The sequence below is a fragment of the Daucus carota genome, chromosome 1, assembly GCF_001625215.2.
Source record: "Daucus carota subsp. sativus chromosome 1, DH1 v3.0, whole genome shotgun sequence".
Taxonomy (NCBI): Eukaryota; Viridiplantae; Streptophyta; class Magnoliopsida; order Apiales; family Apiaceae; genus Daucus; species Daucus carota.
In genome coordinates, this window is record NC_030381.2 from 1,949,417 (window position 1) to 1,974,270 (window position 24,854).

General features: G+C 33.6%; 4 protein-coding genes across 4 annotated transcripts; all 4 read right to left on the reverse strand.

Moving 5' to 3' along the window:
• Nucleotides 1-1,639: 1,639 nt before the first annotated feature.
• Nucleotides 1,640-5,319, reverse strand: LOC108204561 (uncharacterized). The gene is made up of 2 exons (XM_017374067.2): nucleotides 5,009-5,319; nucleotides 1,640-3,558 (listed from the first exon to the last, which is right to left on the reverse strand). Exons 1-2 carry the CDS (start codon nucleotides 5,105-5,107, stop codon nucleotides 2,317-2,319), a joined length of 1,341 nt encoding a protein of 446 aa, XP_017229556.1. The 5' UTR covers nucleotides 5,108-5,319; the 3' UTR covers nucleotides 1,640-2,316.
• Nucleotides 5,320-7,449: 2,130 nt separating this feature from the next.
• On the reverse strand, nucleotides 7,450-12,450 carry LOC108196644 (AT-rich interactive domain-containing protein 2). The gene is made up of 3 exons (XM_017364032.2): nucleotides 12,310-12,450; nucleotides 9,471-10,891; nucleotides 7,450-8,523 (listed from the first exon to the last, which is right to left on the reverse strand). The coding sequence occupies exons 2-3, from the start codon at nucleotides 10,845-10,847 to the stop codon at nucleotides 7,672-7,674; spliced, it is 2,229 nt and encodes a 742-aa protein (XP_017219521.1). The 5' UTR covers nucleotides 10,848-10,891; nucleotides 12,310-12,450; the 3' UTR covers nucleotides 7,450-7,671.
• A 5,858-nt stretch (nucleotides 12,451-18,308) lies between these two features.
• On the reverse strand, nucleotides 18,309-20,266 carry LOC108198645 (zinc finger protein CONSTANS). Its single transcript, XM_017366420.2, has 4 exons — nucleotides 19,521-20,266; nucleotides 19,002-19,169; nucleotides 18,786-18,917; nucleotides 18,309-18,639 (listed from the first exon to the last, which is right to left on the reverse strand). Exons 1-4 carry the CDS (start codon nucleotides 20,016-20,018, stop codon nucleotides 18,544-18,546), a joined length of 894 nt encoding a protein of 297 aa, XP_017221909.1. The 5' UTR covers nucleotides 20,019-20,266; the 3' UTR covers nucleotides 18,309-18,543.
• A 3,623-nt stretch (nucleotides 20,267-23,889) lies between these two features.
• On the reverse strand, nucleotides 23,890-24,561 carry LOC108200371 (brassinosteroid-responsive RING protein 1-like). Its single transcript, XM_017368498.2, has one exon. The coding sequence runs from the start codon at nucleotides 24,474-24,476 to the stop codon at nucleotides 24,021-24,023; it is 456 nt and encodes a 151-aa protein (XP_017223987.1). The 5' UTR covers nucleotides 24,477-24,561; the 3' UTR covers nucleotides 23,890-24,020.
• Between the last annotated feature and the right edge of the window lie 293 nt (nucleotides 24,562-24,854).

Consider the following 24,854-nt stretch of genomic DNA (forward strand, 5'->3'; position numbering starts at 1 on the left):
AACAATATTCTCGATAGCCGAGCAGGGACGAAGCCAGCAAACATTCATAAGGGGGGCCAAAAAAATTTCTTCAACACAATGAAATTTTTCGTCAACACAGTGAAATATTCAATATAAAATAAATACAAAAGTACTAATAAAAAAATTATAGTAGAACCTTGCCTTCTTTTAAACCAGGAAATCAAATATATAATTGTGTCAGTTAAAATATTTAGCTATTTGTCTTTAGATATATAAGAGTATAAAATATCAGGAAACTCATCATAATAACTCTAAATTATACGATAATCTTTAATTAGCAAGTAACACACATTAAATGAAATTGTACTTCAAAAAAAATTATATTGTATTTTAAACAAGAGTAAGTAAAATTTTTACAATATCTCAAAAACTAAACATTATGCTTATTAACCTTAAAAAAAATATTATACTTATTTACAAGATGACAAACTATAGTTTAAACAAGTAAAAATATTACCTGGATGATAAAATTTGAATTGACGATGAGTAGAAAAATATTAATATTAATTAAAAAACTGATAATGCACAAAGACTAACTTAATTTATTCTACGAAAATGAATAAGTGGGGTTTAAGTTTCTCGGATAAGAAAGTCCTCCACCAAAAATTCTTGTAAAAGAATTATATTGACGTTTACCTTTATCACATAAATCTTTTTCTTAAATAGTATAATTATATATATATATATATATATATATATATATATATATATATATATATATATATATATATATATATATATATATATATATATATATTTGTTTATTTTTATTCATAAATTTGGTCTAATACATAAATTAGAGAAATCTAAAAATTAACACTTCATCTTATAATGTTAAAATTATCTCTTAAGAGTGGACAAATATTTTTTTGGGGGGCCAAATTTTTATATTTATATAAATATAAAAAGAAAATATAATTTTTTTCAAAATTATATAATACAAATTATAGTATTACGGAAACCCTAGGGGGGCCATGGCCCCTTTTGGCCCCTACATAGCTTCGTCCCTGTAGCCGAGGGACTCCAGTTGAGATTTATTATGATCGAAAAACAAACAGAGAAATAGGATGACAAGACTATTTCATCTGGTTAAGTTTGTTGCTAAATTAATGAAAATGTTTATCTTCGATTACGTTACGTGCAAGCAATTTATCAAGACTCCACAGTCACAACACATCAAAATTCTAATCCTGGGATGATTAAAGCTGTTGGTTAGAATTCAGCTCAACTGTCAATCTTCTTAGTCTCTCAGTTCACAATAAATATAGAGATTTTGTGCATTGAGAAATTAGAATAATGTTGAGTTTAAAAAAAGTACTATTAATATATAGATAAATTTGTTTTGAAAGAAGAGAGGGACAAGTATTTTGAGACAAATTTTTTTGACAAAAGGAGCCTATAAATTGAGACGGAGGGAATATTATTCTGCAACAAATCAGTATCTTTCTGTGGACATGAACATCACTTCATCAAGTCTCAAGAGCCTACACAAGAACAGTTTTGAACTGACCATAAGGTCCAGCCGAAAATTTCATCTGTTTCCGGTTGAGTGTCTGTTTTAAGGCCCGGGTACTTTTCTCCGAACTCTCGAAAGAGCGGAATTAAACATGAAACGGAATTAAACAAGGAAACTGTCAGAAGAACAGAAACATATTCTAATACCAAATGCCTACCAATAGCTCGGAAAAAATGTTAATGTACATAATTTCCGTCTAAAACAAAAGGTAAAATCATATAAATATGATACTAACATGAATTTCATCCGTTCCAGATGCAGGAATGCTTCTGCAGAAATGATTAGTAAACAGATGATCACTGACCGACAAGCAGCATTGGTCTTGCACTAACTTATTTCACTTCCATCTGTGAAACAATCAGTTTAGAATCCACACTACAAGTAACTCCTACCATTTCAATTGCAAGATGAGCAAAATTTAAGTAGAAGAGACCATTTGTTAGCACAGTTATAGCCAAGGCGACTACAAACTTTTTTCTAATCTGATTGATCTAGAGAGTGCCGATATTGACAAGCATATCATTCTGGAAAGACAAGCATATATATTGACAGAAGTTGGTATAACATGGACGGGCACTATATAGGGAAACTGAAACTGATCATTATTCTACTTTACGCTTTTCGAATGTCTGATTCAGAGTGAGGAGATGTTCGCTATAAGCAGGTATGAGTTGGGATATGTATCTCTGATCCAAAACCGCAAACTTCACAACATACGTCCAAATTCAACTTGCATCACCTATGTGCACAAAACTGAAGAATGGTTTAATATGCATCCGTTAGCTGACACTTGGCGGCGTTGCAGGAAAGAAGGTCCAGCCCTGACTTGGTACAGCCTCCTTACCGCTAACCATTTCCTTTGCCCACCAGTCAGAACCTATGCTAGGTGGGTTTTCAGTATTTCCTACTTCAGCATTGTCAAAGATGAATTCTCCGGAAGACCCAAGGGTAACTGACTGATGCTTCTCCCTATCCGCACAGTCTCTGCAAGCTCTCTGTTCAGTCTGATCAGATGTTGCACCTGTATTATTACACTCACAATCACTAGGCAAATTGGCTGAACCTTCATCGCCTTCAGGAATGCCCTCTACATATTCCGACTTAGATAGAACCTTCGGGGAAGCAATTAGATTGTTTTCCACCCATCTACCGACTTGCCCTGCAGTGATCTCAAATGAGACTCTATGATCAATTGCAGTTTCATCATTTTTCCGCACATCGGATGAAATCTTGAGAGCAGAAATATCAAAGTTCTGCTCATTCAGCACAGAACCATCCTGGGACTTTAATCCCATATTATCTGGGGTCAAAGAACCAGATCCTTGCTGGGATCCCCATTTATGTGGAGACAGCTTGGCAAGGTTCAAGAGCTTAGGAGGGTTGTCAGTACGGAAATCAAGGAAGTGTGGTCGTGCAGGAGTAGAATTGCAATCAAGGAAAGGAGACGAGGTCCCTGAATTTGAGATGCCCGAGCTGGGAGAGGTCAGTTGGCCAAGTGGGCTTCCCGGGTGAAGCTGGTAGGACTGAAATTCATATTGGGGCAACGGATATATTTTATTAGCGTCTCTGTTTTGGTGGTTGGGATCAAGAAGCTGAGCAAATGGCACCTCAGGCGACGAAGGCGTAGTTAACTGAAGAGATTCAGGAGGAGGAGTAAAGGGAGCTGTGGATGGTTCAGTATTGAATGTTGAGAATACAGGGGGCGACACTAATTGGGTCTCATTGGCATAAGGACCAATAGCAAACATAGAGGCTGCTCCCACAGGTGAGTATACGTTGGCAGAATGAGAAACCAAACCAGCTGGCGATTGAAGTGTGGAAGGAGGTTCTGACTGAAGGAAAGATGCAGGAGAGGATGGAGGTGCCACAAAGGGAAGTATCACAGACAATGATTGGTTTAAATTGTGTTCCGCAGTACCATCTGCTCCTGCTGTTTGTTCAGGAACATGTCCAATCCTTGTCTTTTGTTTGTTAGACCCAAAACACCAATATAAACTCCGCCAGCTTCCCCACCGTTTTTTCTGCATTCAAGATAATATAGTTGTAAGAGTTATGCATGTCACATAGAGTGAGTATGTTTGGTTTCGTCATGTATGTAACAAAAACGACGATAGTTTATAATTCTCGACAACATGAAGAGGCAAGTTCCATCATTCAAATGAATTGATTGTATTCTTTATCTGGGTAAATTTGATGATGTAACTTAGTAGTTAAGTTGCAGCAATGTCACTCAGTCACCTTGAGGTTCAAAATAATTAGAGATATTAAGCAATTATAAAGTACTTAAAAATATTAATAATATACATATGGAAAGAACCCACCATAGTCTGCTACTTAAGAACACATTCATTAAGCAGTACATTATATCATATATAATAATATACATCTGAAATAACCCACTATAACATTCTGCTACTCAAGAACACATTCATTAAGCAGTACATTCTATCATACATGATACATCAATGGTATAGGTCCAATTACCCAAATTTGAGAAGATCCAGTAATAGTGTATCTGACCTAATTATCAGTCATAACTCCAACATTTTACTGGAAAATTGAAGTGCTATTTCTATAAATCACTGATCTATGAAAAAACCATACAGGGGTTTAGATTCGGACTTACGTCCACACTTCTCCCGAACTTGGCAGGGAGAAAAGACATCATACAGATAAATCAGTATAATACAAGAAATAATTAGTTTACTCGAACAGAGGGAACACGATTGCCTCCTCAGCAACTGAACTAAAATGCAGGAAATAACAATAGATGCATATCCACACTAAACCGCCTCTCTATGGAGAGCTAAAAAGAATCCAAAATATTATACTCAAGCACAATCTACTAGTTACATAATGTACACGGTCTATCCAGAGGACACATTCTTCACCGTGATCATTTAACCTGATAAATTAATACTGCCAGCTACCCTTGTATAGTCTATAAACAGTTTCACCGACACCAAAATGCGATCTCCCTAACCTTTCTCAAATTACAACATTTCCAATAACAAATACAACACATAACGTATTAACAAAATTAAAGGAACCAGATACAGTTCCTCTGCAATAACATCACAAATTCGCCTTCTTAAGCGTATTCAAAAACCTGTACTCAACTACCAATCTACCAATTGGCTAATGTACATCACATTCTACACAATACATTCAACACAGCAAATTCTTAATCCGATAATTCTCGAATCACAAATTTCACCGTCTAAAAAAGCGCAGACTCCATTACCTTTCTACAATAACAATTCGATTTCAATTTATAACAACACAACTCAAAACATCCGAAATCAATATCAGGAAATTCACATAAACAGAAAAAAAAAAAAAATCACTTCCGAGATCTCCGGAACACTAAACATCGTAAAAAAGTAACACGACGACAGAAATATGTACAGAATGACGTGTAATAACGCAAAGAAAGTAGAATTCATTGTATAAAGAACATAAATGAATCACCTGAAGTGGAGAAGCTTGATGCACACGATTCTCAGCCGATGCGATCACATTGGCAGCTGCGTTTATAGTTTCGTATGTGTTGTGAGCTCCTCCGTTCATCTTTCGTCGATCAACTCAACAAAAGCTTACATATAATTTTCCGATCAAATCGAATTTCTCGCAAATTTCGACGAGATTTTAAGCAAAACTGGATTCGAAATTTAGATATTGAAAGTATAGCGAATTTCAGATTTAACTGCAATTTGTGTATCTATGTCTGAATATAAACACACACGTGTTGCGAGTATGTAAGTGTTGATCAGGTCGAACACGGCAAGGACTTTTATGGTCGCATATTTTACTGTCCTTGTATTTGTGAAATTACGAGATTGTCCTTTTGCAGCCACCGTTAGCTAGCTCGAACAAGATGAATACCGTGTTACTTCGTGACCAGGAGTTTTCTCCGATTTAAAATCCATTTCCAAGCCCATCCAAATTTTCGAGTAAGAGTTTATCTGCTTCTAGAAAACAAAGATCCCCTGATAATTTGAAAGGTTCAAAGTTTATATAAAAAATATTATAATATATATTCAATAATATAAATTTTAAATATGATTATTTTAATAAGTGGTAATATATAAAACTTTTGATTTTGTTATATTTTATGGACCAATACAAATTAATAAAACTAAATTTATTATATAATATTTATATCATATATAAAAATCACGTTTCATAAATAAAATTGAATAAGACTTATCTATTATTAAAGTCGAATTTGAAATTTTCGGATTTATTAACTTGAATCAGTTCATTTATTTGACTTTCGAGGACGGTGAAGTCCAAGAAAATATGTGAGTCGGAAGAGTCGTGGCTTGAAAAGGGATAATGATAAAAAATGGAGAATTATTGTCAAAGTATGCACGTGCGGTTGCGCATCTAACTACCTGTACAAACTTTACCTGCTACTCCAAACTAACCTTTCTAACAATAACACGTGTTCTCCCAATTGTATTGATATCATTGTGATGTTCGGTCAGTTTTTTTCATATAGTACTCCCTCCGTCCCAGTGAATTGTATACGGTTTTCTTTTTGGGACGTCCCATCAATTGTATACATTTCAAAAGTAGTAAATTTTTATAATATAAAATATCAATATACCAACTACTTTCCTCCACTATCTTCATTCTATAATAATATAAACACTATTACACCCACTACTTTCTTCCACTATCTCAAATCTATTATTAAATATAAATGGGTCCCACCACTATACCCATTTTTCATCTAACTTTACTCATTTCTGACCCATTTTCTTGGTCTCCGTGTCCCAGCCATTTGTATACAAATGACTGGGACGGAGGGAGTATTATTTTACTCTGATGCAAATTGCAATAAAAAAAGTTATAGAAGGAGGTTTATTAATAAATGATTAATTTGTGCATCTGATGTTGGGCTGTTAAGAAATCGGTATGAATTAATGTGAAATGGAAAGAAAGTAGGATTAAAATCTGATATATATATTCAAGAAAAATAAAAATTTATTTTAGAAAAAAATTATATTTATATATTATTTTTAAAATTTAGATATTTAATAAGTTTTTAGCATCACTTATTAGAAAAATTAAACCATATATATTAGATAAATATATATATAGTATGATTTTTTTTGAAAATAAATGATTTCTTTTTAAAAATTAAGATAAGTTAAAATATTTGATTGATAAACTAGAAATTAATCTCACCCACCGTAAAAACGCCCCCTCTCGGTGATAAAAATATGTATATCCTATTGTAAAATATTGTTTCTGTTTTATTGTAAAACGTGTTGTTGTTTAATAAAATTCTATTTCGTTTTACTAATGTCTTTGAGACGATAATATAATATATTCTTTTTAGTTTTCGGGAAAAAAGATAATCGAACTCGGAATTTATTCAAAATTTACGACGATCAATCAAAGATAAGGGCTTATCAGTAGACTATCACATTCACATCACCCTAATAAGCTAAGCATCAGTTAAGCCAAACGACAAGCAAGGCACTGAACAATCACCTAATCACCCATGCTTCATACTTCATTAAAACAGGATAGATTATGAACTCGGTCATACTAAGAATGTGTGTGAAATGGAGCCAAGTATTAAGAAGCAATCTCAAAAACATTTTCAGAGATTGAGCCAGTAGAATGAACAACATTTTCTTGTCTACCATATCTTAAAGAATAAGAGAGAAACATACCTGGGAATTTTACCTTGCCATGACTTCGTCGCGTTTTGTCGCATTTCTTCCATGCAGAAATTTGTTTTTCCACATGCATCATATCGAATATTCAAGGCACAACATTCAGAAATAACTTCTAATTCCTTCATCCATATACCTGATAAATGAGATTCTAAAAGAGACCTGTATATGTTTAGAATGCTAATGAAAGAAGCACAGACAATACCAACTTAGACTAAATGTTCCAGCAAGAAAACGATTTAGAAAACCAGGTACCATCGTCTTCCAGACTTCTACAAACATAGTCATGCTAGACACATTAAGACTTAAAACTACGATCATCTCAGGAAAAGAGAAAGATGGTCAGTACCGAAAAGATCGGTCCCTGCCAGAAATTTAGTTTACAAGTCATAATATGTATACAAACTCCATATAGAAAAAGGTTGCTCCCAATCTGAGTATTCAGGTAAAATAAGTTACTGGAGCAAGGTTTCCTGCAAAATAAGAACTTCTGCCAATAGGTCCAAGATCTGTTTCGTCATCGTCACTGTCTATGCTATCTGGTGTGACGCGGTTCTGATAGCTTCTACACCGGAGAACAAAGACATTAAAGTAGTAGCTCACCAAATCCTCTCTTGTTTTGGAAGGAAAGAGCTTGAAAGCATTGTTCCAGAAATGGTTGTGGCCAGTAGAATTTTGTAGCACCATAGCCTTGAATCTCTTTTGTTCTTCTCTTGTCCAGCCCAGCGAAACTTCCTCGCCCATCCGATTGAACTTCCAACGATAGAATAGCGGACCCAAAGCAACCTTTAGTTCTAATTTCTTCTCAGCAATGTGAAACCCTATGCATGTTGAAGAACCTGGAGCCAGACAATCACATGTGCTTTGCCTTCCCTTCCCAATACGATGCTTTTCTGTTGGAGTTTTGTTATTTTCATCTTTATCCGGAACCCACATTTTTGTGCCTAACCACTTCGAATCATATTCTGAAGCCACGCCTGTCCATTCTGGAATTTCTGCTTGAAAAGAAAGACCAACAGAAACATCGCTCACAGGGGCCTCCTCTCCTGAAACAGCCAAGGCAAACCTACTTAGTATTCCCTCACTCATAGGAGATGATGGCACTTTCCGCGCATTATCTGTTTCTACTTGGCCAGGACTTGCAAGGTTTCTTGGAGTAGCATCGTCACGGTTCCAATGTGGGGAAAACTGAGATTTTGACAATAAGAAGCTTTTGCTACGTTGCACTCTCTCTGCGGATTTGTGGATGACATCTGTGTCCTCATACATTGAAGGATGCATCTTCTGCTTCTTCTGTAATTTAATGCCAATATTATATTGTGAGATATAACGAAAGCTGAAACAAGCAAGTATACAATTTGCTGGTTACTAAAATGACTATATATGAGAATCTGGTAGCAATAGTAACTATGATTTACTGTGTCAAGCGAGAGACTGTAATCAAAGTCATAATTAGTATTCGTCATAAGCCATATCCAAAAAACAAAATACGTATAATACCTAGCATTTATGACTTATAATCTACCTAATATGCACTTACAATCAAAGATAAAACAACGCTATAGTACCAAAATTTGGCAATCATCACTTTTTATTTATATTTGATATAGTTTTACTATATTCTATCAGAATTACAAAAGTCATTGGAGCATAGATCTATTTTACCACCAGGAATAGTCATTAATACCAGTACCATTGAGAATATCCTTTCTTAATATTATCTAACAAAATTGAGAATATCCTTTCTTACTTTATCTAACAAAATTATATCTTCCATTAGATTTTTGTCTGAGGCGGTGCTTGGCACAGATTTTGTGGAATTTGTCTAGGGTGGATTATAATCCTAATGCAGATTACCTGATTACGTGCTAATGCTACTATCTATAATGGGAGGGATTGGTTTAAATAAATTATTGACTCGTAGAGCCATAGAGGCCCAATAAAACTAACAACTAATTTTTGAAGAAGTTTTACTAAATGGAAACAATTAGGACACTTTAATAACCAGATCCTTCATCTTAACTCGCTAGTAAAAGCCAAAAGTCCTACGTGAATGAACACAAGATATGAAAATTTGGCTCTTATTTGTGTTGATGTAACTTGCATTTATGTGTGTGTATAAATTTTTAAATGGGAATAAATTACACTGTTTTATTCGAAGAAATTATAGAAATAGGTCCCATGCCTGTATTAGGGAGTGGGAATGGTGAACAGAGGTTTTACAGACAATATTATTGTACCTGAAATGAAGATTCTACAAGGTCTGCATATATTGGTCTTTTTACAAAGAGTGCCTCACGTGCCAACAAAGCCTGCCGCCAGTATTCTTGAGTTCCATGACTTTTCCAAGTGGAAGGCCCAGGTACTTCTCCAATTGCTGGATCATTGGAGTGCTTTGCAACATGAGCCATCCACTTCAGCATTCCCGGTAAAGATATATGTTCCCGTTTCCTCTTCCGAAACACAACAGGGTTCCCAACCCTGGCATTATCTGGAATGCGCACTTTTCCACAGTCAGCTTTAGTATTACCCACATTTCCATGCACTACATTTATGCCTTTCCAAGGCAACAGACTATTTACCTTGTTCCGGGAATCAACATCTTTATCAACTATTCTTTTGGGTGAAAAATATCGATCATAGTCATTAGTCTTTCTGACATTGGCTACCTCTTGTGATGGTCTTGACGGACCTAATTCACTTTTCATAGAACTAATTACTTTATTAACAACACTTCTAGCAGATAAAAGGATATCATAATCATCCCGAACACCAATAGTTCTGTTGTCAACAAAACTTCTACTTGCTTCTACTTTCACTTGCACTTTCTCTACTTTAGCCTCAGAACACAATTTTTTCTTTTGAGAGTTGATTATGTTCTCAACAAAGGATTTGGCTGAAAAAGTAATACTTTTGTCATGTTGTATGATTATGTCTTTCTCATTGTCGTAGCTACTTTCTACAGCATGATTTACTTTATTTAAATTCATGCTGTCATCTGACTGTTGCGGTCCATGCTTACCACCATAAATATCGGTAGGTTTTCCAGTGCTGTCAAAATCAAGTTCAACCTTACCAGTGTTCCTCCCCTTGTCCTCATCACTGCATACCAGACCCTTAAGCTCCTTTGACTCCTCAATTAACAGACCTAATTTTTTGATAATTTGGGTCTCGCCATTATCCATCCTCGCATCCATTTTTATCTTTCGTAACCATCCATCTAACTCATTGAGATACTTAATATACACTAATTCAATTGACGACATTAACACAGGACTGAAACCGCATCCTTCTGCAACCAAACCCCACATACCATTCTCAGACACATTACAGAAACCTCCGTTTCTTTTCACTACACAGAACAGCTGAAACAAATTCACTGGCTGGCCATTGCTCAACATTGCCGGAAGAGGTCTAGCACAATTATCTACAGATATCTCCCTCAGAAAAATTGGAATTACTTGATCAAACAAACTTTCCAAATCATCCTTGCAGTCATGGAAAATCCTATCTTTCACAGTAAAACCAAGATTGTCACCCGGCATCTTATGGCCCTCACAGTTAGTTTCATAACTTGTTAGTGCCAAAATGTCTTTTGGCTTCGACCATCCAGCCATTGAACCTCAAATTTATTCCTTACACCTTCAAAATATAACTTTTTCTTCACATGCAAAATGAGGGAAGCAAAACAAAACAATCAATGCACATAAGTACCATACTTTAATACCAAAGGAAATACCAATAAAGAATACAGTATGCACTTGATATAAAATCACTAACACGCCCCTCCTTTTTGGGGAAAAGGTTACCAAGAATGAATCATGGAGAACTCATTAAACCTATTTTACGGGACAGGGTTATCAAGGGCAAAATCACCCTGGCCTATGTTTGTTTGTGTGGACTACAACCTAGTCAATGTTCATGATTCGGACACATTTATTATCATCACTTGTAACAATCCAACGAACAAGCTCCCAGGGATCATTGAAATTTATTGAAAAAATTTTATAGGTCAAGTAATGCATCACATTTATAACAAATAACCTACCAGCCACCAGGGAACTTAATCACTCAAAACAAACATGAACTTATTTTACTAGCCTTTATCAAACTCTTGACTTCAAAACATTATTTCAACTCGAACTTAACTGAATCATTTATCATCTAAAGCATAATTATTTCAAAAAGCTCACATAAACATGACAATTTCAACTCAAACTTAACAAAATCATATATCATCTAAAACATTCCAAAACATAATTATTCCAATAATCTGACATAAACATGACAATTCAACTCGAACTTAACTAAATCATATATCATCTAAAACATTATTATTCCAAAAATCTCACATAAACGTCACAATTTTAACTCGAACTTAACTACATCAAATATCAACTAAAACATTCTAATACACTATTATTCAAAAATCTCACATAAACACTACAATTTCGACCGGAACTTAACCGGATCATATCTTAACTCAAAGCTTCCAAAACATCACTGTTCCAAAAATCTCATATAATCATGACAATTTCGACTCAAACTTAACTACATCAAATATCAACTAACACATTCTAAAACACTTAACTCGATAATATCTTAACTAAAAGCTTCCAAAACATCATGGTTCCAAAAATCTCATATAATCGTGACAATTTCAAATGAGACTTAATTACATGAAATATCAACTAAAACATTCCGAAACACTATTATTCAAAAATCTCACATAAACGTGACAATCTCGACTCGAACTTAACAAGATCATATCTTAACTCAAACCTTCCACAACATTATTATTCAAAAAATCCCACATAATCATGACAATTTCGACTCGAACTTAACTGCATCAAAAATCAACCAAAACATTCCAAAACAATATTACTTCAAAAATCTCGGCATAAACGTGACAATTTGGACTCGAAATTAACTAAATCATATATTAACTAAAACATTCCGAAACAGTACTATTCCGAAAATCTCACATAAACGTGCAAATTTTGACGCGGACTTAACTAGATTCATCTACAGTAAATCATAGCATGCATAATTATTTGTAACGTATTTATGAATAATTACCTTGTATAAAATCTTGTCGATGAGGCTTATTAAGTAGCGAATCGAGAAAATTGATACTCCATATATGAAAATTGACGAGCTGCTTTTGATTTATTGAAGAGTGAGCATAGTGATCGTTCGGTGATAGGGACAGCACCGAAACTGAGTGCTTTATAATTGTGTATAATTTGGGGATGAAAATTATATTGACCAGTTGTGGACCGGGCTTGACTGCACACGGTTTGGGCTTTATGAAGATGAGGAAATGGAAGATGAGCCCAAACTGATGTATACGATAAAACCAAAGAGAGGGTGCCCAATTTTTTTTTTGTTTCATATACTTTTTTCTTCATTTCTTTACTTTTAGTAAATTAATTTAAATTTAACAAAAATACAATAAAATGAAAAAAATAAATAAAATTTTCATATTCAGAACTAGTATCCTCTGATATATCTAATAACATAAATATTTTGGCGCTTAAGTGAAATTTAAAGTGGGTCATTAACCGGACTAACAATATACACATTTAAATATTTAGGTATAATGTTATTATATTCAAAATTAAAATTATTTATTTATAGTATTTTTAATAAGATAATTTTCTACATTTTTTAATATAGTGATAGTAATAATACCAAAACATTAATATTGTGAAATTAAATTTGATAGTTCAGCCGCTTATTCCGTTTAATGAGTACTTAATCCGTTTAATTATTCGCTTAGTTTTAAAAAATACTTAATCATCAACTTAGTAAAAAATGAAAGCATTTTAGATATCAATTAGTCTCGACGGCCAACAGTTCTTAATTAGAACATTGTCTATAATAAATGATATTTAAATTTAATTTTTAAAAATACTTTTTTTTTGGCTCATAATTTTTAAAAATACTTAATCACTCATTTAATAAAAAAATCAAGACGTTTTAAACGTCGATTAATTTATGCGGCTGCTTAAACGTCCATTAGAGATATTTGGAGAGATGTGATTGGAGCTTTATAGTCGATTCTTTCTTTGTAAAGGAACTTCCTTCGATTCTGCTTTGCAGTGGCAAACACTTGAATACGAATGAATGATTCTCTATCACTTGACTGCCATTGTGACATTTGCTTTTTGCTGCACTAATTAGTAGGGATCATTACTTCCTTTTAACTCTTTAAAGTTTAAAGCACACCAACAACCAGGAGTTTGGGAATTGGGAGCTAGGACGGTTCACATCACAGGAGGGCCAAGCGAAATTAAAATTCCAAGGATTCAAGAAAAAAAGTTCGAAACTGTAAAATGATGTGAATTTAAATTTAGGTGAACATTTTGATGCATATATTGCATGATGATTGTTAGCTAAAATTAGCTTATTTATTGCATGATGCGGAGAGCGATACAAAGAAAGTTTATTTTAGGGTGCAGGAGACAAGTAGAATAAAAGATCGAAAACAAAGACGACGAGTTGGCAAATCAAATAAAGCTCGGAATACTATTTCTAACTATTCCTTATTAGGGTTCTTTTCCTGACAATTCCTCATCCCTTTTTTTTTCCCCACAAAATTAGTTTCATCATCGTGACAAGGGATTCTTTATTCTTCTTTTCTTTATTCTCAATGATGAGTAGTTGCATTACATTCGTGCGCGTATTATTATTCTCCCTCTATTTTGAAATATAAGTGGTTTGACTTTTTGATATACATTTCTAAGTCTTTTGACCGTATAGTTAAATCATTTTCTATAAAAAAAGTTTCCAATTAAAAGTATATGATTAATATTATAATTCGGGAAAAAATAAATTAAAAAATAACAATTTTAATTAAACGATCAAAAAACTTAAAAATATATGTCAAAAAGTCAAGCGACCTATATTTCAAAACAGAAGGAGTATTAAATAAAAAATGTGAGGATTGTCTCAAAAATTTATCCATGTACAAGAACTGGGAATTGATTAGGGCCCAGCCAAGCTCTTTTTCTAGAATGGCCACCAGCATTGCGGGGGCAAATTTTTTATTGAATCTCTCATTTATCGACACATCAAATTCAAACACCTTTCTGGCGCCGGCTTTCACTCCAATTTAGATGAATTTTTTTTATGAATTTTACATAATTTTAAAATATTGATTAGTTTTGACATATTTATGAATATTATTGTATTAATTTTGGATAAATTGCATTAAAAAAGAGAAATAACAAGTAAGAGTTTTTAATATTTAGAACAATCGAAATTTATCACAATATCATAGTTTAGATAAAGAATTGATATTTGAGTATCTAACATTTTAAATATACTTCAAATTTATTATAAACACGAACTCATAACCTCATGATATGGTGTTGAAAAATGAAAATACACAACGGTGAGTCTGTAAAATTAATAATAATGCAGTTGTATTGTTTTGGTCAAAAAGTGATTTTAGACTTGGGAATCATTTTGAGTGGGATTACCTCGATCATGAATTCAATGAGCATTTCTTTCTTATTACCCTCGGCATCAACCAGGTTCCCCGTTAACAAAGAATCCGCGCACCGGAGTACATAGGAGCAGGGACGGAGGGACAACCGGCGCAGTGGGCTGCCCCAATAACCTGTTAGTACTCAGGCCGGTCTTTGATTTCATTAGTATAATTTATGTATTAACCTATTTAGTTAAATATTAATTCGCAATGTCATACATATTTTATAAGAATTTTTGCCGATAGAATCCAAAATTTTGCTTTCGCCCTGGACCTGATATGATATGGAACGGCCTTTAACATTTCGGATATATGAATCTCGGTCATGATTTAAGCTGTGATCCCTACTAGGAATGGCATTTCTTCCACTCCAGCTTTAGGCTAAATCCTTGCAATGTCACAAAACATGCCAAATTTATTTTTTATCAGTCAAAAAATACAAATTTATTTAAAATAAACTAAATTATAAACAACGGTACCAACCACAAATCAGCGGATAGGTGGCAGATTCGTCGGCAGGAACCCGACTCGGACCGGACCCAATGAATCAGACTCGTGTTCACAGATGGTTGCAACAATATAAAAACATTTTGTAAGAAGTATTAAATTTCTTTTGACATTCGTGACATTGCTCGATTTTCTTAATGGCATTATCCTTATTTTTTCATTTAAATTCGAAGACGTTTTTGCATTGAATCGAATGATTGAACTAGAGAAGTATAGAAACATAAAGAAAAGACAGATAAAAGATTCGGTCTTGATATATATATATATCATCTGCTATTTCCTTTTCTTTTTTTAACTCATGCGATGCTTGACATTTCCCTTTGTGGTGTTTTTCTAGTGAAGTGTTCAAGCATGAATATATGTAGGTGTCAATTATGTGATAACTACACTGGTTAGAATAAATAATCTGGTCAATTATGTGATCAAGCATATGATGCTGAAGATGCTATGCTTCATAATGAGCTTGAAAAGGATAGTTCAATAGTTAGGTTTGATATCAAAGCATCTGCCTTTTAAGTTTATAAATTGATACAGATGTACGTTGAGAATATATATGTAAATCCTCCCCTCCTTCAAACATGGGCTACCTTCGTTTCATTGAGTTATATACGTTTAAGATGGAGGACTCCACACGTATTTTAAAATTTTTATAAATTATATAATTTTATAAATTATTTTATTTGTTTAAATAAAAATATAGTTAGAAACAAAAAATATTAAAAATAAATTATACATTTATATTTTATAAAAATATTAAAATATGTGTCAAGTGATAAAAAAAATTGGATAAAATGAGTGGGACAAAGGCAGTAATAATATAAGCATGTTGTATGATACTCCTTCTATTAGGATATATTAGTCTCTTAACTTTTTTTCTCGTACTTTTAAGAGTTTTGAGCATATTTATAAATATTATTTTTAAAATGTTTCTTTTGTGAATAAAAATCCGACACCAACATTTTTATTCACAAAAAGAAAATTTTAAAAATAATATTTATAAGTGTATGGTCAAAACTCTTAAAAATAGGTGGAAAAAAGTCAAGCGACTATTATATCCCAACAAAGGGAGTAGTTGATAAATCAGGTTAACAAAAATCTGATTCTTATTTCATATCCGATATTTTAATTAATAATTTAGTTACTTCTATAAAATATTATTCTTATTAAATATCATTCACGATCTTGTTAGTTCCAATTCCCGGATTATTTGTTTTCATTCTCAATTATTATTTCTGTGTATTAAAGTGAAAAATTATGCCTTTAATGTGCTTCAATATATTGTAGAGTACAATTATTAATGGTCAACTGAATTATTAACGGTCAATCAAATAGGTATTAAACCCGATTCTCGTTTTTCATGACAATACCCTCCTTGCATGTATGGAAGCGCATTGATTAAGCTAAATATAGTGAATTAATCATAATTAGTGTCATGGATTAGACCACACTAGGAAGGATTAGAGCACATTGATCAATTAACAATGCAGCATATGTTATCATCTAGGTATAAAACCTATAGGGGTTGAATTCGTCTGACTGCTTTTAATTGGACTAGCAATCTTTTCAAGTTTCACTTACCAAGCAGGAAAAGTTGTTTTTGCCTTTTACCATATATGATATATAGGGTCAGAAAGCAGTCAAGTCGTGTGTTAAACATGAACCAAAAGCTTTGGAGCTCTTGGAGAACAATAATCCACAAACATAATGATGATTAAGTAGACATTATATACTGTATTAGTATCCTTGTTAGTGCAGCATAATACTTGATGCAAATTAGTCAAGCTTAACACCATTCACTCATTGGTTTGCAGACTTAACATACTATGAGATGGTCAAGGTGTGAATTACAATATTAAAATCATAGTCATAGCATATTGAATTAGCTGTTTTGTGATGGTTAGTACTGTTAGTGTAAACTGTTTGCATGATTTTTCTGATAAATAGCTATTTAAATTATTTGTTTGTATTTTAAGCACACCGACAATATTATAATCGAAAAACTCTTTTAAGATTTTGTCAAAATTAGTCTATTTAGTTTAAATTTTTATTTCAATCCGATAATTATTGATACTCTCCATTAAAACACAGTTGCTATCAGAGCACTCTCTAGTTTTCGAATCCTTACTTAAAAAGACGGATTATAAATTTATGCTTATATCCGTACAACTTATTCCATAACAATATTAAATAAATATATATCCTCCGTCTCCTGATCTCTTTATTTAAGATATTTAAAACAACGAATTTTCTATGGTGTCCATAAACACACAATAGTCACTAACTCCCATGAAAATACTAGCTTTTGATTGGTGGATGGGTAATAAATGATAATGGTCCCCCTGCATTCACATCAATTCCACCAATCAAAACAAGCCATTTTTATGAGAGTTGGTGCTTATTGTGTGCCATTAGGTAATGGGCACATATTAGAAAGACCGTTAAAACAATAAGCACAATCTGCAGTAAAAATTGTGTTTTTCTTCTGATGATTATTGTTATCGAAGTGGAGTAGTTTCTCGGGGGAGGTGTAAGGTGTTTAATAAGGCCGTTACAGAGGTCCAGTTGATTATGCTAGCTCTTTGACTGTATATCGATGTGTTCAAACAAATAAGCATAAAATTCCCTGCATGATTTTGATTTTGTGATGTTTGATGAAATACTTCTCGCAACAAAAATTGCAAGTTTTTGAGAGTTCAAAGCCAAAATGAGTATTTGTCCGCACAACAGCATACGTGTGAGTAATCCGTTGTGCTATAGTAATCCATTTAAATAGCACAACGCATGTCATGTATGCTCAAGATAGGGATGGTAACTTCGGATGACAAGTCGTTTTCATGTTTGCAAACTGGTCGATTTTGGATTTAGATAAAATCACTTGAATTGAAATTTTAAATTTTAAGAATGAAATGATTTGTCATTTCAGACCAATTTTGCGTCGGTCAGATGATTTTCAGATCAGGTTTGTCTTATTAAATCAGGTTTTAAGTTCGGGTCGGTCCAGTCGTATTTGATATTGTCACCCTCCGTTCAAGATAGCGACATAAAAACATATGAAATTATAAAGAGACTGAAAAAAGTCTGATTCATAACAGAAGAGAAGTTTGTGCAGGCATCTTCAGGTACAGTACATTATAAACTCTGCTGGAAACAAGAGAAAAGAAACTAACTGCTAGCCTAACAAATATTCTCATAACTTGATAACAAGAACTACTAGCTAGCTATTGCCATAACTTGATAAAGTCTTCTTTCCACATTGAATCTCGCTATTCTCATCAACCAAAATCTAATGAAAGCTCAAACTTTAACTGTGATCAGTGATAGCTGAAGCACTGAAACTGTGAAGAAGAGGAAGCACTGCTGTCGAAAACTGCTTCATTGCTTTCATCTCCTCTCCTAAGCTCTTCTGCCTATACATATTAACAAAAATAAAAATCTCTTATAATAAGACCATCTACATTTTGCTACAATGCCACTCGGGATATCCACTAGACTACAAGATTGGGGACGGGATCATGATTTTCACTCGTAAAGTAAATAAGATTAGCAATATTACCCATGAATAATCATCTGCATCTTCGTAGCGATTAAAATTCACAGTTTTTGGATTCCCTTGAGCTTCATCATTGCGCGCAAACCTGCCACGTATCCTCGGCCTATTGTCTGCTAATGTCTTCCGGCATTGATACTATTCCAAGAACAGAATTACATATAAATCAATGCTGAATAATGTGCATAATTAAACTTATGGATGATGATAAAAATCAAGTACCTTAATAGTCTTGTTGAAATTTCTTTGGGCTCTCTTTGCTCTGTACCTATCAATCTTCTCTTTCCTCTCTTCTGCACTGTACTTCACCACTTTTGTATTGGCTTCTTCTATGAAAGACTTCTCTGTTCCCAGTGGGCTACATGACAACTTCTCCCTTGTTTTGATACTCTGAATATTGGACCACAAATAATTCAGCAGCTATGATGTATAGCTTCAGAACATGAAACACAACTCTCCTCTGTCCCCTAAAGCTAACTCTTTCTTACTCTTCTGATGTTGATTTCAAAATTTCGAAAATGTAAAAATGTTCGGGTCCCACATAAACACATGTCGTAAATTACCAAATTAATATGACTCTGTGAACCATGAATCAACTTCTGATTATTACGAGAGTCAAGATTGAATGATGACTCCGATTATTACGAGTCATGATTAATTTATTATTTGATATGTTACGACATGTGTTTGTCGGGACTAGAGCCCAGGTAAAATTAGTTTTAAATAAATGAAAGAACTGACCTGTAAATCACCAGTGCTGCAGACCTTTCTGATTTTCATTGAGCTGTTTCCAGGAGAGCTAAATTCTTGGCCATAATCAAAACTGGAGGATCCCATGAAAGGTTGGTACAAGAACCGAGGCTTACTACTAAAACTCCTCTGCATCATCTTCACTGCATTCTCACACTCACCACCACTAGTACCAAAAGAACCACCATAACCATAAGAAAAGCCAAAAGGGTTCTGAAAATCCTCACTTTTCACATCCAAAACTTCATAATCTGTGAGCCCATTAGTGTTTCCCACATGGGTTTCTTGAGAAATAGTCAGATTCTCCATCTGATGATCAGGTGGTGATGCTGAAGAAGAAGAAAAAAGTGTAGCTGCAAGCTCATTGATTTCATTCTCATCATCTGGTAACGTTTGGAGAATTTCATTGATGGAAACAGCCTCATTGTAAGGAGAAAATGAGTCGGAAGAAAAGTAAGAGGGATCGTACACAAAGAGATCAGAAGACATTGAGAAAAACACTTAAGTGGAAATTTCTCAAGTCTTGTATTTATACTAAAATGGTTTGTTGCATTGTACTATGTGAAATGTGATGGTTAATGGAGTTTAATATAAAGAAATAATGGAATAAAAAGGACACTTGGCACTTGGTAGTGTAGTTTGTTTTGATTTTGACATCAATGCAAGAAGCTCTATTCTCGGTTCTCATACTTCTAATAGAAGCATATCTGTGATCAGCCATTCGTCATCTGAGAGTTCGATGAGTTCGCCTGAAAATTCCAGAGCTTACCATGGAGTAATGTAAATTCGCGAATATGTTTGGGATGAAAATTTTACGGTGGCCTAGTTTAGGTAAGTTTGAATAACAGTCGAGGAATGTATGGCAGGGTCGGTTGAAATTTACCGAGTTCTAATTTAATATTGGGAAAATATATTGAAACGTCCTTGAACTATTCCACTTTTATTCGATATGTCCTTGAACAAAAGATTCCCCAAATCGGGTCCTTTAACTTTTCAAAATTTTGTATCAAGTCCTTCCGTTAAGTAGATTCTAACGGACGTTAGAATCTTGCTGATGTGGCGACGACTAATGCTGATCCATCGCTGACATGGCGCTGATTGTACATATATTAAAAGAAAAATGAAATTAAACTGAAATTAAATTTAAAAAACAAGTCACATGCCCTGCATGTGAGTTTATAAGCGCGTTTATATCTCCCAATTCACTCATTTCTTTCAATCTACAAAGAGGGTTTTAGGGTTCCATTAAAGGGAATTAGGGTTCTTAATCAATAAATTAGATTGGGCAGCTTCTATACACAAACGCACTACACTAAATACATACTATCATCACAAACTATCTCGCCATCTATTCACAGACATGATGGCCGAAATCACCTTGTACATTCATCACGGAAGTGAGATCGTGCAAGAGCGTGGCATCAAATACTACAATGGAGGTAAGGTCGAGTATGTTTTCAATCGTGTTATCTATTTTCATACTTCAAAAGTATGTTCGAAGTGATCTTGGTTATAAAGTGTTTAAAATGTATTGGCACAAGAGTGGAATGAAGATTGTGCTGGAGAGAGTGAGAATGATGATGGCAGTATGTACAAATCATCTGGTGATGTGTCGCCATGTCAAAAAAATTCTGGTGGATCAACTGGTGACGTGTCGCCATGTCAGCAAAGATTCTAACGTCCGTTAGAATCTACTTAACGGAAGGACTTGATACAAAATTTTGAAAAGTTAAAGGACCCGGTTTGGGGAATTTTTTGTTCAGGGACCTATCGAATAAAAGTGGAATAGTTCAAGGACGTTTCAATATATTTTCCCTTTAATATTTTTAAAGTTTGAATTTATCGCAAACCCGAGAATACAAATAGAAGTATAGAAGTGAGAGTTATATAAGCTTACTTTCTCGGAACAGGTTAGACTTCCCGCATAGTTAAACAGATGATGGACCGGCAATTTTGGAAAAAGTTTCAAGCCCGTGTATGTTATGATTGCTGGACTTTTTACAACTTAAAGGCCGATCAACAGGCCCACTAATAATTTGGAAAACGAACATAACTGACATGTTTCATAGTCGACACTCGACAGTACTTATAAAGTTATACTAGTACTAATAATAGTTCTGGCAAAAAAAAAAGTTATACTGATAGTCATACACTCATACTAATGGTCAATAGTGCAGATCTGCGTATACAATTCTCTGATAGAATAGTTTTACAAATTAATCATACCCCCTCCCCGTGGTAGTTTACGTACACTGTTTTCACGTATTTCACGTATTTTGAGACTCCTATAAAACATAGTTTCATAACTTTTTTTTTTGAAATTTTATTTTTTAATAAAAGTTTAAAGATCAAACTTTTATTTAGAGGAAAATAATTTTAAAAATATATTATGAAACTATATTTTAAATGAGTGTGGAAAAACGTGTCAAAAAATAATTTAAAGAAATGAGGGGACAGAGGGAGAGGGAGTATAAGTTTAGGAATTCTACTTTTTAGATATCACAGTGACATTGAGACTATTTCCTGTAAATTTGATCGATTTTATTCGTTGCAGCTTAAGTTTTCCAAAGAAATAATGAATTTACTATTAGCCGGCCATAACAAAGAATGTACGGAAACTGAACCAGAAGTATTAATACAGGATTAACTTTGACTAAATCAAATGAGCTTTTCTTAAGCTCTTGATACAACACTAATACAGTACAGTATATAATTAGTTTGCTAATCGCTTTCGTTGACCCCAGACATTATTCTGTTTTTCAACTTTTAAGCTGTGTTCAAGGACGGCTGTGTTCGAAATATTAAAATTAAAATGCACGAACGAAAATGACGCCCAAAAATAATCAGAAACATCACCAACAAATGTAAACAAGTTGAATTTATAGTCAGCTACTTTTATACTGTAAATAGCCTCCATATAGGTTAGTTTAAGGATTTCAACCTCCCTCAACAACAGTACACGTCATAGAAAAAACTGCTAAATCGATTGCGAATTTTAACCGGTCTTTATTTACCGTAAAAATAATCAAATTTAGCCGGATGAAATTATTAAAAACGATCTTATCAATTTGAAAACAAAGATAGTTGAAATAACGCGTAAAAGAACAAATTTAACTTTAACCGATCATTTTGATCAGTCGAATCTATGCATTCCAGTTTTTTATCTGTCTACTGTTCCGGAAGTGGTGAAAAATTCCGGAACAGTTATAAATTTTACCTAGAATTCACTATATAAATTTATCGGGACAACTTTTTCAGAAAAATATATAATAAAATGGGGATTACAATACTGAGAGGGGGTGAGTGTTTTCTATTAATATTAATGCACTTATCCATTTTATACATACTTTCTTGCTATTTTTTCTCGATCTTCTTATGTTTTGCGTTATATTTTGAATGGTAACAATTATTACTACTAAAAACAGCGAGAATGGTGTAAAGCGGTCATTTGGCTCTGTACGGCCTTTAATTTAACGAGGAAAAATTCTTATGCTTGAATAAATTAAAAAAAGTCAAACTAATTAATCGACATAAACTAGTTATATATGCTCGGGGACTCGTTTTGGCCGCACACATGGAGCCTATATCTTATATACAAGACATAGAAAACGAAAGAGAATGTAAGGTAACTGAAATGTTGATACGAGACAAACAAGTAGATGACCAAAGTACATCTACGTAAAGGAAAATATAGATTACAAGTTCCTTAGTTACTTCACATAAAAAATTCTTTAAAGTAGTAATACTAAGGGGCCGTTTGGGTGACTTTAAAATAAGTGCTTATTGTTTAAAATAAATAAGTGGAGTAGAAGTTAGAAACAAAACAAGACTTATAAGTGATTAAAGTGTTTGGGAAATAAGTAGAAACTCTGGGACAAAAGCTAGCATTCCTAGCTTTTTATGAGTGCTTCTTGACTTATTACACAAACGGTACGAATAAGTACTCATAACTTATAATCCCGGAAGCCGGGCTTTTAAGTGTTTGCCAAACACCACCTAAATAAAATATATAATTTTATCAAATTTTCTCTATATAATGATCTCCACGCTATAGTAGAGAAACGGTCTCAAATTTCACGATATTTGAAAGTAAGATAAATGAAATATTTAAAAGTAAGAGAAATGGCTCCAAATCTCACAACATTTAGAAGTAATATCTGTGAATAATAAAATTGTGAAAAATGGTTTCATATATTAGTTAATGACGTATGATAATCTAACGTTTTCAACGTAGAAAGAATAAAATGTTAAATCTTATAGCTTTTTACTTTTAAAAAATCACGTGATTTAGAGTTCATACCTGATTATTGATTAAACCGATTAAATATGAAATGTCGAAACTGTACATCTAGGTGCTGAACAATCAAGTTTTCGTGATTCAATTTTTTTTTTGTTTTCTTATATCGATGATGGAATATTACAAGTATCTCTGAGAATAAAAGATTCTAGCGTACGAGTACATAAAAACGAAGTCCCGACTAAATAATATTCCTAGTAGAAATCGGAGATTCCAGAAGCAGTCCAAAGCCTCTCATTAAAAGCCGCCTGCATGTCATCGGAAATGAACGGCGTCCGGCATAACGGACACGTCTTCTGCTCATGATCCATCCACCGGTCCACACAATTCCGATGATACACGTGTTGGCAATTCGGCAGTCTTCGTATTTCTTCGCAGCCAGAGAACTCATTTAAACACACCGCACAGGTTTGTGGAGGGTCGACAAGCTCCGAGTATTTTACCACAGGTAAAAGCTCCCGTGTTAGAACATCCAACAAAGTTGGCACCTCGTGTCGGGTTTTGAATCGTGTCGACAAATATATATCTTGGGCACACGGATGGAAAAAGAGTATTGTGAATACGAAGTCTTTTATTGAACGGAGAAAGTGTAATGTGTTGTGTATGAATTTGGGGAAGGAAAAAATTTTGTAGCTTACTGGAAATTCCATTTGTCTTTGTGTTTAAGGGATGAGGAGAAGAAGGGGAGAGACAAAAAATAGTGGCGCAGTATGGTTATATAGAGAGAGCAAGCAATGAGAACTGGGGAGCTGTAGATAAATGTCAATTATTTGAGCCATTTTTCTGTTAAATATAAAGTCAATGTCAGAGGTACGGCCAAATTAATGTTAAGCATGCGTGTAGTATATATTATCGGCAACTAATTATTCACTTAATTATTTGCTGATGTAATACATGGGAATAATAGTTTAAAAAATAATATATATGCTATCAATATCATTGATTATTAGATTTATTCACATTTTTCTAATTAATTTGTAGGAGTTAAGTTATACATGGAGTCCACTGTTTCATTGAAGTTCTTAGAA

Coding starts and splice junctions, on each gene's coding strand:
- LOC108196644 (XM_017364032.2), bottom strand. CDS start 10,847: ATGGCTGGATGGTCGAAGCCAAAAGACATTTTGGCACTAACAAGTTAT. Junction 8,524..9,470: donor TTGTAGAATCTTCATTTCAG/GTACAATAATAT, acceptor ATTAAATTACAG/AAGAAGCAGAAGATGCATCC.
- LOC108204561 (XM_017374067.2), bottom strand. CDS start 5,107: ATGAACGGAGGAGCTCACAACACATACGAAACTATAAACGCAGCTGCC. Junction 3,559..5,008: donor ATCAAGCTTCTCCACTTCAG/GTGATTCATTTA, acceptor TCTTGAATGCAG/AAAAAACGGTGGGGAAGCTG.
- LOC108198645 (XM_017366420.2), bottom strand. CDS start 20,018: ATGTCTTCTGATCTCTTTGTGTACGATCCCTCTTACTTTTCTTCCGAC. Junction 19,170..19,520: donor GCAGCACTGGTGATTTACAG/GTCAGTTCTTTC, acceptor TCCAATATTCAG/AGTATCAAAACAAGGGAGAA. Junction 18,640..18,785: donor ATGCAGATGATTATTCATGG/GTAATATTGCTA, acceptor TAATATGTATAG/GCAGAAGAGCTTAGGAGAGG.
- LOC108200371 (XM_017368498.2), bottom strand. CDS start 24,476: ATGGAATTTCCAGTAAGCTACAAAATTTTTTCCTTCCCCAAATTCATA.